We start from the raw sequence: 17,336 nt of genomic DNA on the forward strand, positions 1-17,336 counted from the left end.
TGGCTGAGTAATATTCCATTGTGTATATATACCACATCATCTGGATCCACTCCTCTGTTGATGGACATTTAGGTTGTTTCCAGGTCTTGGCTATTGTAAATAGTGCTGCAATGAATATTGGAGTACATGTGTCTTTGTGACTCATGGTTTTCTCTGGGTGGATGCCCAGGAGTGGGATTGCTGGATCAAATGGTAGTTCTATGTTTAGTTTTCTGAGGAATCTCCATACTGCTTTCCACAGTGGTTGCACCACTTTACACTCCCACCAACAGTGTACTAGGGTTCCTTTTTCTCCATGCCCTCTCCAGCACTTATTGTTTGTAGACTTTTGGCTGATGGCCATTCTGGCTGGTGTAAGGTAGTACCTCAGAGTGGTCTTGATTTGAATTTCTCTAATAATGAGTGACGTTGAACATCTTTTCATGTGTTTCTTGGCCATTGTATGTCTTCTTTGGAGAATTGTCTGTTTAGGTCTTCTGCCCATTTTTTGATAGGCTTGTTTGTTTTTTTTGGTATGGAGCTGCAGAAGTTGTTTATAAATTTTGGAAATTAGTCCCTTGTCAGTCAATTCATTTGCAAAGATTTTCTCCCATTCTGTGGGTTGTTTTTTTTTTGTGTTGTTTAGGGTTTCCTTTGCTGTGCAGAAACTCTGAATAGATTTTTTTTTTGTCTTTTGTCTTTTGTCTGTTGTTGTTGTTGTTGCTATTTCTTGGGCCGCTCCCGCGGCATATGGAGGTTCCCAGGCTAGGGGTTGAATCGGAGCTGTAGCCACCGGCCTACGCCAGAGCCACAGCAATGCGGGATCCGAGCCGCGTCTGCAACCTACACCACAGCTCACGGCAACGCCGGATCGTTAACCCACTGAGCAAGGGCAGGGACCGAACCCGCGACCTCATGGTTCCTAGTCGGATTTGTTAACCACTGCGCCACAACGGGAACTCCTGAATAGATTTTTAAAAAGACCCATCTATATGCTACCTACAAGAGACACACTTTAGTTGTAAGGACATACATAGACTGACAGTGAAGAGATGGAAAAAATTTTTCCACACAAATGGAAATCAAAAAAAGCTAAAGTGGCTACACTTATATCAGTCTTTAAATCAACCTTAAAACAAAGGCTATAGGAGTTCCCATTGTAGCACAGCAGAAATAAATCTGACTAGGGGCCATGGGGCTGTGGGTTCGATCCCTGGCCTCTATCAGTGGGTTAAGGATCCGGCATTGCCATGAGCTGTGGTGTGGGTCACAGATGTGGCTCGGATCCCACGTTGCTGTGGCTCTGGCATAGGCCAGCAGCAACAGCTCCAATTCAACCCCTAGCTTGGGAACCTCCGTATGCCATGAGTGCAGCCCTAAAAAAGACAAAAGACAAACAAACAAACAAACAAACAAAAACCCAAAGACTATAATAAGAGACCAAGAAGAGTGTTGCATAATGATAAAGGGTCAACTCAACAAGAAGATATATTATTTAAAACATTTATGTGCTCAACCTAGAAGCACCTAAATATATAAAGCAAATATTAACGGACATAAAAGGAGAAATAGACAGTATTGGAAGTCCTAACCAGAGCAATTAGGCAAGGAAAAGAAATAAAATTCATCCAAGTCTGAAAGGAAGAAGTAACTCTGTTTGCAGATGACATATTACATATAGAAAACCCTAAAGACTCCAGAATAACTGTTAGAACTAATAAGTTAAGTAAATTTGAGGGATATAGTATCAATACACACAAATATGTTGCATTTCTTTACACTAATAATGAATTCTCAGAAAGAGAAGTTTTTTTGTTTTTTTTTTTGTCTTTTTGTTGTTGTTGTTGTTGCTATTTCTTGGGCCACTCCCGCGGCATATGGAGGTTCCCAGGCTAGGGGTTGAATCGGAGCTGTAGCCACCGGCCTACGCCAGAGCCACAGCAACTCGGATCCAAGCCGCGTCTGCAACCTACACCACAGCTCACAGCAACGCCGGATCGTTAACCCACTGAGCAAGGGCAGGGACCGAACCCGCGACCTCATGGTTCCTAGTCGGATTCGTTAACCACTGCGCCACAACGGGAACTCCAGAAAGAGAAGTTTTAAGAAAAAAAAATCTCATTTACAATTACATCAAAAAGAATAAAATACCTAGGAATAAATTTAACCAAGGAGGTAAAAAACCCACATATTGAAAACTTATAAGACATTAATCAAAGAAGATACAAATAAATGGAAAGATAGTCTGTGTCCACAGATTGGAAGAATTAATGCTGTTAAAATGTTTATACTACCCAAAGCCATCTGTAGATACAATGCAATCCCTATCAAAATCCCATTGGTGTGGTTCTTATTGTGGCTCAGCAGGTTACGGACCCAGTGTTGTCTCTTTGAGGATGCAGGTTTGATCCCTGGCTTTGCTCAGTGGATTAAGGATCTGGCGTTGCTGAAAGCTGCAGTGTAGGTGTCAGATGTATCTTGGATCTGGTGTTGCTATGGTGTAGGCCACAGCTGCAGCTCTGATTTGACCCCTGGCCTGGGAACTTCCAGGTGCAGCCATAAAAAGAAAAAAAATCCCAATGGTATTTTTCACAGAAATATAACAAATAATCCAAAAGTTTTTATGGAACCACAAAAACCCAGAAAGGCCAAAGCAATCTTGAGAAAAAAGAACAAAACTGGCGGCATCATGCTCCTTGATTTTAAACAATACTACAAAACTATAGCAATTAAAATGGTATGATACTGGCACAAAAACAGACACAGAGATCAATGGAGCAGAATAGAGTTCTGAAGTAAACCCACACAAGAATATATAGGAGGAAAAATACAGTCTCTTCAATAAATGGTGTTGAAAAAATTGTACAGCCACATGTAAAAGAATGACAGTGGACAACTATCTTGCACATATGCAAAAATTAACACAAACTGGACTAAAGGCTTGAATGTAAAATCTAAAATTAGAAAATTTTTAGAAAAAAACATAGGGGGTAATCTCCTTAACATAAGTTTTAGTAGTGATTTTTTGAATCTGATACCAAAGGCAAAAGCAACAGGAGCAAAAATAAATAAGTGGGACTATATCAAACTAAAATCTTCTGCACAGCAAAAGAAACCATTAACAAAATGAAAAGGCAACCTACTGAGTGGGAGAAAATATTTGAAAATCATATACCTGATAAGGGACTAATATCCAAAATATATAAAGAATTCATACAACTCAATAGCAAAAAAAAAAAAAACAAACAAACAAACCCAACCCAACAATCATATACAAATGGGCAGAAGCTGTGAATAGATAGTTTTCCAAAGAAGAAATACAGATGGCCCATAGTTATGAAAAGAAGTTCAACATCATTAATAATCAGGGAATGCAAATCAAAACCATAATGAGATATTACCTCATACATATTAGAATGGCTATTATCTTTTCAAATTTTATTTATTAATTTTTTTCACTGTATAGCATGGGGACCAAGTTACACATACATGTATACGTAATTTTTCCTCTCATTGTCATGTTGCAATGTAAGTATCTAGACATAGTTCTCAGTACTACACAGCAGGATCTCATTGTAAATCCATGCCAAGAGCAATAGTTCACATCCATTAACCCCAAGCTCCCGATCCCTCCCACTCCATCTCCCTCCCGCCCAGGGAACTACAAGTCTATTCACCAAGTCCATGATTTTCTTTTCTGTGGAAAGGTTCATTTGTGCTGTATATAGATTCCAGTTATAAGTGATACCATATGGTATTTGACTTTGTCTTTCTGACATTTCACTCAGTATGAGAGTCTCTAGTTCCATCCATGTTGCTGCAAATGGCATTATGTTGTTCTTTTTTAGGGCTGAGTAGTATTCCATTGTGCATATATACCACATCTTCCTAATCCAATCGTCTGCCAGTGGACATTTGGGTTGTTTCCATGTCTTGGCTATTGTGAATAGAGCTGCAATGAACATGCGAGTGCATGTGTCTTTTTTAAAGAAAGTTTTGTCTGGATATATGTAGAATGGCTATTATGGAAAAGACAAGAAATAGTAAGAGTTAGAGAGGATGTGAAGAAAAGGAAACATTTTCTGATGGGAATGTAAATTAGTGCAACCACTATGAAAATAGGTATGGAATGTCCTTAAAAAACTAAAAAGAGAACTACCATATGATCCAGCCATTTACTCCTGGGTATTTATCTGAAGAAAATGAAAACACTAATTCAAAAAGATATCTGTACCTCCAAGTCTGCTGCAGCATTATTTACAATAGCCAATATGTGGAAACAATCTAAATGTCTACTGGTGGATGAATGATAAATAAATTATAATATATAATAATAGAACATAATTCAGCCGTAAAAAGGATGAACTCTTGCCATTTGCAGCAGCATGATGGACCTTCAGGGCGTCATGCTCAGTGAAATAAGTCGGACAGAGAAGGAAAATACTGTAGGATTTCTTTTACACATGGAGTCTAAACAAACAAACAAAAAAAACAAAACAACCCAAAGCCAAGCTCATAGATACAGAGGACAGATTAGTGGTTACATGAGGCAGGGGATGCTTGTGGGAGACATGGCAAAAAAAGTGACCTGTCTCATAGGTCCCTTCTAATCACTTCTTCTCCTTTCCTCCTTGCTACTTCAGCTGCTTAAGTAGCTACTATGTGTCAGCTTTTCTGTTGTGAGATAAGACAGGATTTCTAGTTACAAGGAACAGATCTGGTCGGGAAGGTAAATATACAACTAGAGATGGAGGTAGGAGGTAGCCAAGCCATCCTGGAAGTATGAGCCGTGCTTTTGTTCACTCCTGATCTCACTGTGTTCACATAAGCAACTCCAAAGCTGTTTTCATGTTGCTGATGACTTCCACTGAGTGCATTTTTCTTAAAAAGACAAATGTTTTTCATTCCTTTCTAGGACTGTATTTTACCCAAGATGTCGTGTTTTTCTGTATAAAAGCGTTACAACCAGTGATCTGTGCTAACGTTTCAGCTGGGCTAGAGGGTGTATTACAGATGTCTCCGGCTCACCTCACCTCTGCAGGGGAGATTCTTCCACTGATGTTTCTGTTTTGCAGCCCTCAATGGATACCTCTTTGGAAACTTCCCCGAGCCTGACATGTGTGTGGGCGAATCGGTGTCCTGGCACCTATTTGGGATGGGGAATGAGATAGATATCCATTCCATCTATTTTTATGGTAACACCTTCATCAGCAGAGGGCATCGGACCGATGTCGTCAACCTGTTCCCAGCCACCTTCCTGACAGCAGAAATGATAGTTGAGAATCCTGGGAAGTGGATGATAACCTGCCAAGTCAGTGATCACCTCCAAGGTAAAAAGGACAAAGATGAGAGTGGGGATGCTTACAATGTACAATTAAACCATACAGTCAGTGGTGCTCATTCAGTGTCGCTGTTGGGTGCATTCTTGTATGTATGCCTGCTGTTGGATGATTCTTATATGGGTTGTATTTAATTAAACATTAAACATAGAAGAAAATGTACAATGCTTATTTGGCATCTTACCAACAGGTGTTTATTAATCACCTCCCTGTGAACCAGTTAAGAGGTGATTGAAAGAAATGATAAGACCTCCCGGGAACTTGGAATCTAGTAGTTAGATATAGTTGGACATTTATAAAATGAATAAAATTTGAGGCAAAGTGGTAAATGCTCTCGAGTACTTTGTCACTTCATTGGAGCATCAGAGAGGCTTCCTGAGGAGATGGTTCCCTGATCTGAGCCTAGAAATATGGGTAGGAATTTAATAGAAGAGAAGAAAGTCTTTCCAGGTAGAGGAAGCAATATGAACTGGGAAAAATGTATGTTCTATATGAGCAACTGTAAACAGAATAATACATTTTTTCAGCGCTGGAAAGGAATGTATTGCTAATCTGGATGAATCCCTACTTCTTATTTCCTCTTGGACATCTCTTTTAAGTAATTGTAGCAGCTTATTGCATCTCGGCTCCTCTGTGAGAACATTCTTTCTTACATTGAGACATAATCCAATGATGGATGCAAAATCCTATGAAAAGTGAATGATAAATATTTGTTGACTTAAATACCTGTTGAATGACTTGGTCCAGTTTCCTTGGGACCACACAGAATAAGTTTTACTTAGCTGGACCTTAGGCTCATGTCAGGGGAGTGATGAGGGGGAAGACTTAGGGAGGCAGACTGGGCCCCAGGGGAGCAACTTTGAATGACAAGGCTAGGGATTGTGTCTAGAAGGCAATAGCGAGTCCTTCTAGATCCTTAGGCACAGTAGTGACATAATCAATGCAGTGATTTTGGAACATAAACACAATGCCTGTGTGCAGGATGGACTCAACAGAGAGATTCTGGCCACTGGATGCCAGTTAAGAAGCATTAGCAACATTAGAGTCATGACATATTGAAGGTCTGGCCTAAATTGGTGACAACAAGAATAGAAAATGTGTCAGTGAGATAGACATGGGAGAAACAATGTGTGATTCAATTTGGACAGTGACTAACTATACAAGTCATTACAGGGACAAGGATGTAACTCTTCAGGGCTGCTTTCATGACACATTCTTTTCCCATCAACCCTAAGCAGCTAGTCTCCACATTTGTCAGCTGGGTTAATGAACACCTCCCTATTTTCTAGACATTTATCTATAAATGCCTATGTTATATATAAAGTGAAATCAATCTATTAACACTGCCTGTGGCTCACTTTTCCATTTATTAACATGGCAGAAAGACATTTACATGTCAATGAATATAAACCTACTACATCGTTGTTAATCCTTCTAGCATCCTTTGTAAGATTATCATTTACTTTACCAGTGTTCTATTAAGACGAACATTTTCGGAGTTCCCGCTGTGGCATAATGGGACCTGCAGTATATCTGCAGTGCCAGGATGCAGATTCGATCCCCAGCCCACTGGCTCTGTTCCTGCAACTGTGGCTTGGACCTGACCCCTGGCCTGGGAACTCCGTATGCCATTGGGTGGCCAAAAAAGAAAAAAAAAAAAAGACAAATTTTCCCTATTTTTGGCTATTGCGAACTGTATTGATAAACATCAATGTATAGAAATACGTATACTCTTATCTGACATTTCCTTAGGAAAATTCCTAGATTTGGAATTCCTGCATTGAAAAGTTTATTTATTTTTTTTTAAAGCTGTAGACATATATTGCCAAAAGCCCCTTTAGAAATTGTTACTCTTGGGAGTTACCGTTGTGGCTCAGTGGTTAATGAATCCGACCAGGAACCATGAGGTTGTGGGTTTGATCCCTGGCCTCGCTCAGTGGGTTAAGGATCTGGCATTGCCATGAGCTGTGGTGTAGGTCGCAGATGAGGCTCAGATCCTGTGTTGCTGTGGCTGTGGTGTAGGCCAGCAGCTGTAGCTCCGATTGGACCCCTAGCCTGGGAACCTCCATATGCCGTGGGTGTGGCCCTAGAAAAGGCAAAAAGACAAAAAAAAAAAAGAAAAAAGGAAAGAAATTGTTACTCTTCACTCATGGTGTGTGAGCATTCCCTTTTCCTATTCATCTGCCGACAGTGAGAATTATTTGTCTTTCTAATATTTACCAATCTGCTCAGTGAACAACAGTATTGCTTGATTACTATTAAGGTTCAACTTTTTTTTTTTTTTTTGTCTTTTTAGGGCCGCACTTGGGGCACATGGAGGTTCCCAGACTAGTTTTTACTTTAAACTTTGTTTATAGTCCTATTTTCTGTAGAAAAGTTTTAAATGTTTATGGAGTCAAATCTATCAGTCTTTTCCTGTACGATTTTTTTTTTTTTTCTTTTTAGGGCCGCACCCATGGCATATGGAGTTCCCCAGTCTATGGGTCCAATCACAGCTACAGCTGCTGGCCTACACCCCAGCCGCAGCAAGGCCAGATCTGAGCCGCATCTGCAACCTACACCACAGCTCATGGCAACACCAGATCCTTAACCCACTGAGCGAGGCCAGGGATTGAACCTGTGTCCTCATGGATGCTAGTCAGACTCATTTCTGCTGCACCATGACAGGAACTCCCTGTGTGATTTCTTTTGTGAGCATTTATAACTTAGCTCATGGTTTTCCTCTGTTCTGCAGCTGGCATGCTGGGGCAATACAATGTTGGTAACTGCAAAAGTGGTACTTCTCACCCCAAGATGAAGGGTCAGCAGAGGCACTACTTCATAGCAGCTGAAAAAATTCTTTGGGATTATGGTCCTCAAGGCTATAATAAATTCAGCGGTCTTCCCCTAAATGCCTCCGGCAGGTAAGCTCTCTTTGTTGGTGTTTCTAAGCCCCCCGTAAAGAGGCATCTGTTAGGCTTTTCGTTGTGATCTCGTTTGTATTCCAGGCACTGCTCTTATGAGCATACACTGCATGGATGGCATGATGGCATCACTCAAGGAGCTCTGGGCACCAGAATGTACATATTAATGAGAACTGGCACAGTATTTACTGCTTTGTGATTTGCTGGCAAAATCAAAGCATTCAATTCATTCATTTCTTTGTCAAACATTTCATGGGCATCTACTGTATGCAAGCTGCAGTGCCCAGTGCCATGAGAAAACTGCTCAGCTGACAGAGAACAGGATATGGTCTTTGCACCGAGGAAGCAGATGGTTTTGAAAAGGGAACAAGACAAGACTCTCTTTCAGTGGAGATGAACTGGCCGAGGAAAGTTACCCTTTTGGTTCAAGAACAGCCAATATAAGTTGAGCCCCCCTCTACCCAGAATTCCTTTTCCTCCCTGTTCAGTACAAATGCTATTTTTTCCTTCAAAATCTAACTCTAATGTCGCCTCTTAGGCAAAGCCTCCCCCGACACCTGAATACTTTTCTCTGGGCTCCCATAGCAGGTAGTATTCTTCAAATTGGATCTAACGATTCATTTAGTGGATGCAGACTCCTGCATCTTCGTACCGTAGAATCATATTCAGTGACATCTGTAATAGCATTCCAGAATGTACAGTGTGATACCAATGAGCATGGCTATTATCCCATAATCCTTTCAATATTGGGGGGAATGTTCCCCAAATTTTCTCTTTGCTCAATTAGATACTCTTTGTTTCTTTCACTGCAAATTTCATTCATTCATTCATCCTTCCACCAAACTGAGGCCCTTGAACCTTGGCGAAAGAAATCATGTGAACTATATATGGAAAATTCGTTGATATCAACACTGTCTAGTGACCAGTGTTTTTCCATACCTGGAATAATGAAAATTAACGTTGAAAAATATGCCTTAAGGGCCTTCCAGAATTTGGAATCACCTTATAAAATATGAAATGTTAAGCTATATTTAATCAATATTGAATGTAATATGTAAAAGCACAATGTCGTAAGTGACATGAGGGATGCAGGGAGATCGAAGACAATGTTCCCAGTCTCAGGGAAAGAAGCTGAATGCACAGGAGAAGAGAAATAACTTGGCAAGTTACAAATAAAATGAAGATGATTTGTCCAGGCAGTAAGTTCTCTGGGCATTCAGAGGGAGCTAAGTTAGCCAGAAACACTTCACAGAGGAAGCGGAACTGAAGGAAGTTCTCGAAGAATGATAGAATTTATATAAGTGAGTAGAAAAGAGAGGGAAATTTTATGGAGTTCCCATTGTGGCTCAGTGGGTTAAGAACCCAACGTAGTGTCCGTGAGGATGAGGGTTCCATCCCTGGAGTCTCTCAGTGGGTGAAGGATCCGGCATTGCTGCAAGCTGAGGTGTAGTTTCCAGATGCAGCTCAGATGCAGTTTTGCCATGGCTGTGATGTAGGCCAGCAGCTGCAGCTCTGATTCGAACCCTAGCCTGGGAATTTCCATATGCTGCAGGTGCAGCTGTAAAAAGAAAAAAAAAGATAATTTTAGATGCAGAGGTAAATGCAAAGCCTCTGCTATAAAGCAGAGAGCGAATGGTGTGGGGATTTGCGTGGGAAGTGGGCATTTGCACAGAGCAGAGGAGAGAGAATTGGGATAAACTGAATATCAATTTCAGAGATCCTCTAATCCATTTGAACTTTATTTGATTGCCAATTGGAAACAAAGATTTTGGAGCAGGTACATGACAAGGAAAAATACTAATTTGGGGAGTTCCTGCTTTGGCACAGTGGATCAATGATCTGGCTTGTCTCTGTGAAGGCACTGGTTGGATCCTCAGCTGGGCACGGTGGGTTAAGGATTCTGTGTTGCTGCAGCTGTAGCATAGGTTGCAGCTCCCATTTGGATTTGATCCCTGGCCCAGGAACGTCCATATGCTGCGGGTCTGGCTGAAAAAGAAAAAAAAAAAGAAAATTCTTATTTTGAAGATTATGTTGTAGGAGTGTGTATGCTAAGAAAACAAAAAACAAAAAAAGCCCCAAGTGAGCCAGTGTGAGATAGAGGATGCAGACCACACGTTAAGAGGTTCATCTTATGGTTTAAACACAAGGTAAGGAGGACAGGCCTGTACTGGGAAGAAAGGAAAGGAAAAGATGGAAAAAAAGAAGCAGGCAAATTAAAGAGTTACAAAGTCAGGATGAGCAAGACAAAGGGACGAGGCAGAAAATGAAGACAAAAGCCCATGTGTCTGCAAGACTGATGATTCTCACTGACAGAAATAAAATAGGCTAGAGATAGTACTCATCGGAAGTTATGTTTTTGTATTTCGCAACTTTGCAGTTTGGCATTTGATGTGTGTAGTTTATGTGGCAACTCTCCATGGACTAAGCTCTTTGATTAACTAGCCACTCCATTCCTTAATCGTACCAGATATCAGAGAGCTTGCTCTATGCAGACTGTTCATACTGACATCAGCAAGAGAGAGAGGGATGTTTATTCTGCAAAGAAACCAGTTAGGTCTTTGTTACTTTGTAGGACGCCGTTCTGGGACCCCACTATTGGTAAGTAAGAGTTTCCCTGTGTGCTCTCGGGTTGCTGGACCTCTGGGGAAGAAAGTACAATGGCTAAGAGAGAAATGAGCTTAAGCATCAAACAGCTTCTGAAGTCTTTTAAGGCCGGTTGACAATTCCTGAGAACTTTGTTGAAGCCGGTGCTCTTTTCAGGGGAGATGGGTGGATGCGTGGGCTAACGATAAGAGACGAAGCTCCGTACGGCAGGCACGTGGTGGATGTGCAGATAGGTGCTCCCGGTCAATTTCCTATTCTTCCCACAGTGGCTCTGAGCTCTACTTCACCCAAGGGGACAACAGAATAGGAGGAAGATATTGGAAGGCTCGCTATACAGAGTATGTTGATGCAACTTTCACTCAAAGAAAGAGACTCTCCGAGGCAGAAGCCCACCTTGGAATTCTTGGTACAGTGCAACCACCTGTCATGTACTGGATGGGGGAGATGTGTTGATGGGTCCCGTACACCTAACTGAAGCGACTCTCCTGCTCCTCTTCTCCCTCCTTCTCCCAACCTTTTTCAGGCCCTGTCATCAAGGCAGAGGTGGGTGATACCCTGTTGGTGACCTTTGCCAACAAAGCGGACAAAGTCTACAGTATTTTGCCACACGGTGTGATCTATGACAAAGCCTCTGATGCCGCCCCAAACCTAGATGGTAAGTGCTAGCCTGGGCTTTGGGAGGAAACAGGAGGGGTGAGCAAAAGACTTAGAACAGGACAGACCTGGTTCACATCCTGGTCCCATTGCTTACTAGCCCTTGGGCCAGCTATTTCAACTTTTTAAAAAAAAAAATTTTTTTTTTTTGGGTCTTTTTGCTATTTCTTGGGCCGCTCCCGCGGCATATGGAGGTTCCCAGGCTAGGGGTCGAATCCGAGCTATAGCCACCGGCCTCCGCCAGAGCCACAGCAACGCGGGATCCGAGCCGCGTCTGCAACCTACACCACAGCTCACGGCAATGCCGGATCGTTAACCCACTGAGCAAGACCAGGGACCGAACCCGCCACCTCATGGTTCCTAGTCGGATTCGTGAACCACTGCGCCACGACGGGAACTCCAAAAAAAAATGTTTTTATGAAATGTTTTAGTTGATTTACAGTGTTCCTTCAATTTCTGCTGTACAGCAAAGTGACTCAGTTACACACACACATATATATTCTTTTTTTTCTGATACTATTTTCCATCATGTTCTAACCCAAGAGATTGAACAGAGTCCCCTGTGCTAAATAAACAGGAGGACCCCATTGCTGATCCATTCTAAATGTAATAGTTTGCATCTACCAACCCCAAACTCCCCGTCCCTCCCACTCCCTCCCCCAGATCACCCTGGCAACCACAAGCCTGCACTCTATGTCCATGATCTGTTTCTGTTTTATAGATAATCATTTGTGCCCCATTTTTAACTTTCTGAACCTTGTTCTTCTCATGTACCAAATGTAGATACTGACCCTCCCCTCACAGACAGGGCTTTGGGACAGGATGGGAAGAATTCAGGACAGGGTCTGGTCCTTAATAAGTGCTTAGGAAATATTAATGCCTTTCCTTGCCCCTCAGTAATGTAATAAATCTCAAAGCCAGCTACTTCCACAGTCACCCCCCCTTCTCTATGATGGAGAGCTTTTCTGTTGCTGTTGCAAGGGATTCTGTATGTGAAAGCTGAGGAGGAAATCGGATTTCCAATGTTTTGTTGAAATAAAAATCTTACACATGCTCTTTACTTTGTATCTACTGACAAATATTTATTTAAAACCAGTGTTATGTGCTTACCATCCTATATGCCCTCTCCCAATCACAGAGGACGTAGCCTAGGCTCTCTATGTATAAGAAAGGCAGCTTCTGCCCACTGGCCACAGAAAATGATCCTTCCATGCTTTGCTCCTGGAAGCCTTCCCACCACTGCAACAGATATCATGACGCCTGGGATACCTCTTCCTGGCCAAGGATGAGGCTCGTCTGGTCTACAGCAGGCTTTGCAGTGATGAGGAGGGCCAGAGAAGGAAGGCGTGAGAGAGAATTCCCCATCCCTAGACCCACCTGCCCCTGCCCAGGCCACAGCACCATCTCCTGCACCTGTACTCTCTTCTTGGTCAAAATGCTCACAAAGACTTCTGCATGTGTGCAGAAAGCCCAAATGTCTACATTTTCTGTTATTTAACTCAGAAAACATGTTGGGCACCTTTTTGCGAAGCTCTGGACAAGATGCAGAAAGTCTTCTGCCTCCATCTAGTTCAAGAGGTTCCGCGTGTTCATTTGGCAACATGATGGGAAGAGCAAGTGCAAGACTTTGGAATCAGACAAAGTCTGATGGAATCCGGATCTGCCCTGCATCAGCTCTCTTACCATGGGCCTTTGCTTACCTCCTCTATCTTGTAGTTATTTGAGTTATTTCCTAGTTTAACCTTCTAGATTTCAAACTCTTTAAAGATAGGTCTTAGGTTTAACTTTTAGGGGTATCCTCAGCAGGGTCAAGTATAATATATTCCACGCAGAAGGCACTCATTATGCCTCAGTGACACATTATCGTTTTACATTTAAATGTTAAATGTGCAATTATCTCAATTATCTCTCTTTTAATAATACTTTTTTTTTTTTTTGCTTTTTAGGGTCACATTTGTGCCATATGGAAGTTCCCAGGCTAGGGGTCCAATCAGAGCTACAGCTTCTGGCCTACACCACAGCCACAGCAACATCAGATCCGAGCCGCGTCTGTGACCTACACCACAGCTCATACCAGAGCTGGATCCTTAACCCACTGAACGAGGCCAGGGATCGAACCTGCAACCTTGTGGTTCCTAGTTGGATATGTTTCCACTGCACCACGATGGGAACTCCTCTTTTAATACTTTCTAAACCTGAGTAAGAGGTAGTATTTGTGAGGATATGGACTCTAATCTGTGAAGAAGATAATCCTTTTATATAAGCGTCTATCTCTTAAAACAGCAGACTATAGCAGTGCCTCCCCCAACCCCTGGTGAGATACAGTGTAAAGAATTGTCCTTCCCCAAAATACCTTATCAGAGAGAGACACCCAGCGCTGGAAGACCCAGGGTGCCAAGTTTAGGGTTCTTGTCTGTTGCATTGAGTAACTATTTCATTTATCTCCTCAGGATTTCTGAAGCCAGGGGCACATGTGAAGCCAGGTGAGACCTTCACATACAGGTGGACGGTGCCTGAAAGCGTGAGCCCAACAGCTGATGATCCCCCCTGCCTGACCTATCTTTACTTCTCAGCGGTTGAGCCCATCAAGGACACCAGCTCTGGCCTTGTAGGGCCTTTGCTAGTCTGTAAAAAGGGCACTCTCAATGCTGATGGGACACAGGTAGGCCATCAAAGGTAACCCAGTTCTTCTCAGGGTTGCAGGTGAAAGAGACATGTAAGATGGCTAGAGGGTAGGTAGTAACAAAGAGTCAGTCCCTGGAGTTCCCACTGTGGCTCAGTGGAAACGAATCTGACTAGCATCCATGAGACGCAGGTTCCATCCCTGGCCTCGCTCAGTGGGTTAAGGATCCAGCATTGCCATAAGCTGTGGTATAGGTTGCAGATGCGACTCGGATCCCTTGTTGTTGTGGCTGTGGTGTAGGCCGGCAGCTATAGCTCTAATTGGACCCCTAGCCTGGGAGCCTCCACATGCTGCATGTGGGGCCCTAAAAAGACAAAAGACAAATAAATAAAAGAGTCAGTTACAAAACGCCCTTTTTCCTAATTCCTTTTGAAATCAACTTCTATATAATGAGAACATATATTGTTTTTTATAAATTTAAGATCTGAATTTGAAGATAATTTTAATGTAAATTTAAGATATGAGTGTTACAGATGCCCACCCAGAAAACCAGAATTTCTGCCTGTTGTGGCTAGACTTGGTGGGTCTCTTTCCCTGTGTGTTGCTTTGATTCTAGAATCTTCAGAGATCTACATGTTGCATTCATGGCCTTCAGAGGTTCCTGGGCCAGGGGTCAAAACCGCACCACCGCAGTGACAGCGCCAGATCCTTAACATCTTGTGCCAGAAGGGAACTCTGGGGTTCTTTTTTTTTCTTGGACAAGGTTTCTCACACATGGCCACACATTAGAATCACCTGTGGACTGGAGTTCCCATTGTGGCTCAGTGGTAACAAACATAACTCGTATCCACGAGGATGCGGGTTTGACCCCTGGCCTCACTCAATGAGTTAAGGATCTGGCTTTACCGTGAGCTGTGGTGTAGGTAGCAGGTATGGCTTGGATCTGGCATGGCCGTGTCATAGGCCAGCAGCTGCATCTCCAGTTCGACCCCTAGCCTGGGAACCTCCATATGCAATGGGTACAGACCTAAAAAGACAAAAAAAAAAAAAAAAAAAAGAAGAAGAAGAAGAAGAATCACCTGAGGACCTTTTATGCAGGTGTTCCAGACCAATTAAATCCAAATTGCCAAGTGATTCCGATGTGCAGTCAAGGTTGAGAACAACTGTAACCCACCACCGTAAACTGGGAGCTAATCGCCATGGCTGAAGGAACAAGAGGGCAACTAGATAGGTTCTTGCAGGTCCCAACTTAAGAGATTTCAATGGTTGCACTGGTTCGTGTGGCAAAGCATAGCATTTTCAAGCTATGTCTACATGATATTAAACACACTGATGAAAAGAGGAAAATCCAGTCATTTAACCATTTTGAATCACCTTACTGATCAGAAATAACAAGCTATTTATTTAAAGGGTATATTTTGCAATGTTTGACATTAATTCAAGTTCTCCAGAGAAACAGAACCATTCAGATGTATATATAGATAGAAAGAGAATTATTATAAGGAGCTGGCTCACATGACTATGGAGGATAACAAGTTTCAAGATCTATAGGGCAAGTCACAGCAGGAGACCCAAAAGGCTCAAGCCCCAGGAGGGGCCTGTGTTTGAGTTCAAGCCCAAAGTCAAGAAAAAGCTGATGTTCCAGTTCAAAGGTAGGAGGAATTCCCTTTTACCTGTGAGAAGGTCAGACTTTGTTCTGTTAAGGTCCTCACCTGATTAGATGAGGCCCACCCACATTAGGGAGGGAAATCTGCTTTACTCCATCTACTGAATCAAGTATTAATCTCATCCAAGACACTCTTGGGGGAACACCTAAAGGTTTGACCAACTATCTGGGCACCCCATAGTCCAGTCAAGTTGACGCATTACAATTAACCATCACATGAGGTCCTATCATCTACCTTCTAACGTTCTCTTGGGCTAATTTTCCACCTTTATAGACTCAGTTACTTTCCAGATGACTCTCAGATGATGAGGTTCTTCAACTCAACTCCTTTCCTGTACTATGGATAACTGCAATCATAGTTAATAACAATTAACACTGGGTACTTAGTATCTGCCAGGTGTTCTGTTGAGTGCTTTCCTTGTGGCATCTAATTTAACCTACCAAAAAATTTTAAAAAAAGACATGAGGTAGGGACTACTCATAGCCTTGTTTGAAAATGAGAGAATTAGGGCTTAGAGAAGACAAATCATTTGCCCCAGTTTTCATAGCAGCTAAGCAGAACGGCATTAGACCCCAGGATCTTTTAAAATATATTTAACCCCTTATTTTCCCCATTTGTTATATTTTATTTTATTTTGAAAAATTTTAAGACTACATTGTTCCTTTCCATAGCTCATTATCTTAAACTATCGCCTCTAGAACACCATGTGATAAAAACCGTAAGTGTAAATAAAGTATGGTAGGAGCATAAAGCAAAGAGGCTCCTCATCTTTGATGAAGAGTTAGGAAAACATCACAGAGGTAGGACAGCTAAGCTGGCCTTGAAGTTGAATTAGGTTGGCCGGCCATCAAAGTTGGGGGTGGGGAGGTACATGCCCAAGGGATGGAGCCCCGTGGAACATGCAAGTTCAAACTGCTGCAAGGAGCTTAGCCTCACTTCAGTCCACGTGCTAGGGGAAGAGCCAAGAGATGAGGCTGAACAGGTAGGTAGGGACCGATTACTGTGAGTTTAGGTCGTATTGCCCAGTTTAAGAAGGGGAGAGGTGTGATCAGATGGCACTGCTGAGGCTCCCTCTGCAGCAGGGGATGGGATGAAGGGTGGGTTGGAAGGAAGCAGGTTAGATAGGAAGATGGCTGAGGGACCAAACATGCAATTACCTCTCTGGTTCAGCTTTAGAAAACAAAAGTAGATTTCAGCAATTCAGGGTGTCATGCAGTCACGCATGCTCAAATAGACGGATTAGGAACCTACACAGTGGGACGTAATCCATTGACTCCTGAATATCAACTCAAATTAACATAATTTAGCAAGTTGTTTGGGTTACACAAACTCATTACTTCACTCAAGAACATGTATTGGGCACCTAGTTTCCAGGCATCTTTCTTGGACCTAGGAATACAGAGAGGGACCTCAGACTTGCCTACCCTTGCAAAGTCTACACAGTAGTGGAACAAGAGTCCAAAAAATATAAGCGTGTAAATAAAATATAATTTCAGGTGGAGATAAGGGCTATGAGGAAGAGTAAAGTGAGATAAATTGGTCGAGTTTGCTGGCAGGATAGGAGATG

The 17,336-nt window shown here is 42.4% G+C and overlaps 1 protein-coding gene across 1 annotated transcript in view; it reads left to right on the forward strand.

Annotated features, from left to right (window-relative positions):
* The window catches only part of HEPHL1 (hephaestin like 1), a 79,537-nt gene that overhangs the window by 25,435 nt on the left and 36,766 nt on the right, over positions 1-17,336 (forward strand). Inside the window, exons 5-9 of the mRNA XM_047752576.1 lie at positions 5,055-5,309; positions 8,053-8,221; positions 11,092-11,231; positions 11,349-11,480; positions 13,930-14,141. Coding sequence (XP_047608532.1) covers positions 5,055-5,309; positions 8,053-8,221; positions 11,092-11,231; positions 11,349-11,480; positions 13,930-14,141 — 908 coding nt within the window. The remainder of the gene's footprint in view (positions 1-5,054; positions 5,310-8,052; positions 8,222-11,091; positions 11,232-11,348; positions 11,481-13,929; positions 14,142-17,336) is intronic.

Source organism: Phacochoerus africanus, chromosome 11 (assembly GCF_016906955.1).
Source record: "Phacochoerus africanus isolate WHEZ1 chromosome 11, ROS_Pafr_v1, whole genome shotgun sequence".
Taxonomy (NCBI): domain Eukaryota; kingdom Metazoa; phylum Chordata; class Mammalia; order Artiodactyla; family Suidae; genus Phacochoerus; species Phacochoerus africanus.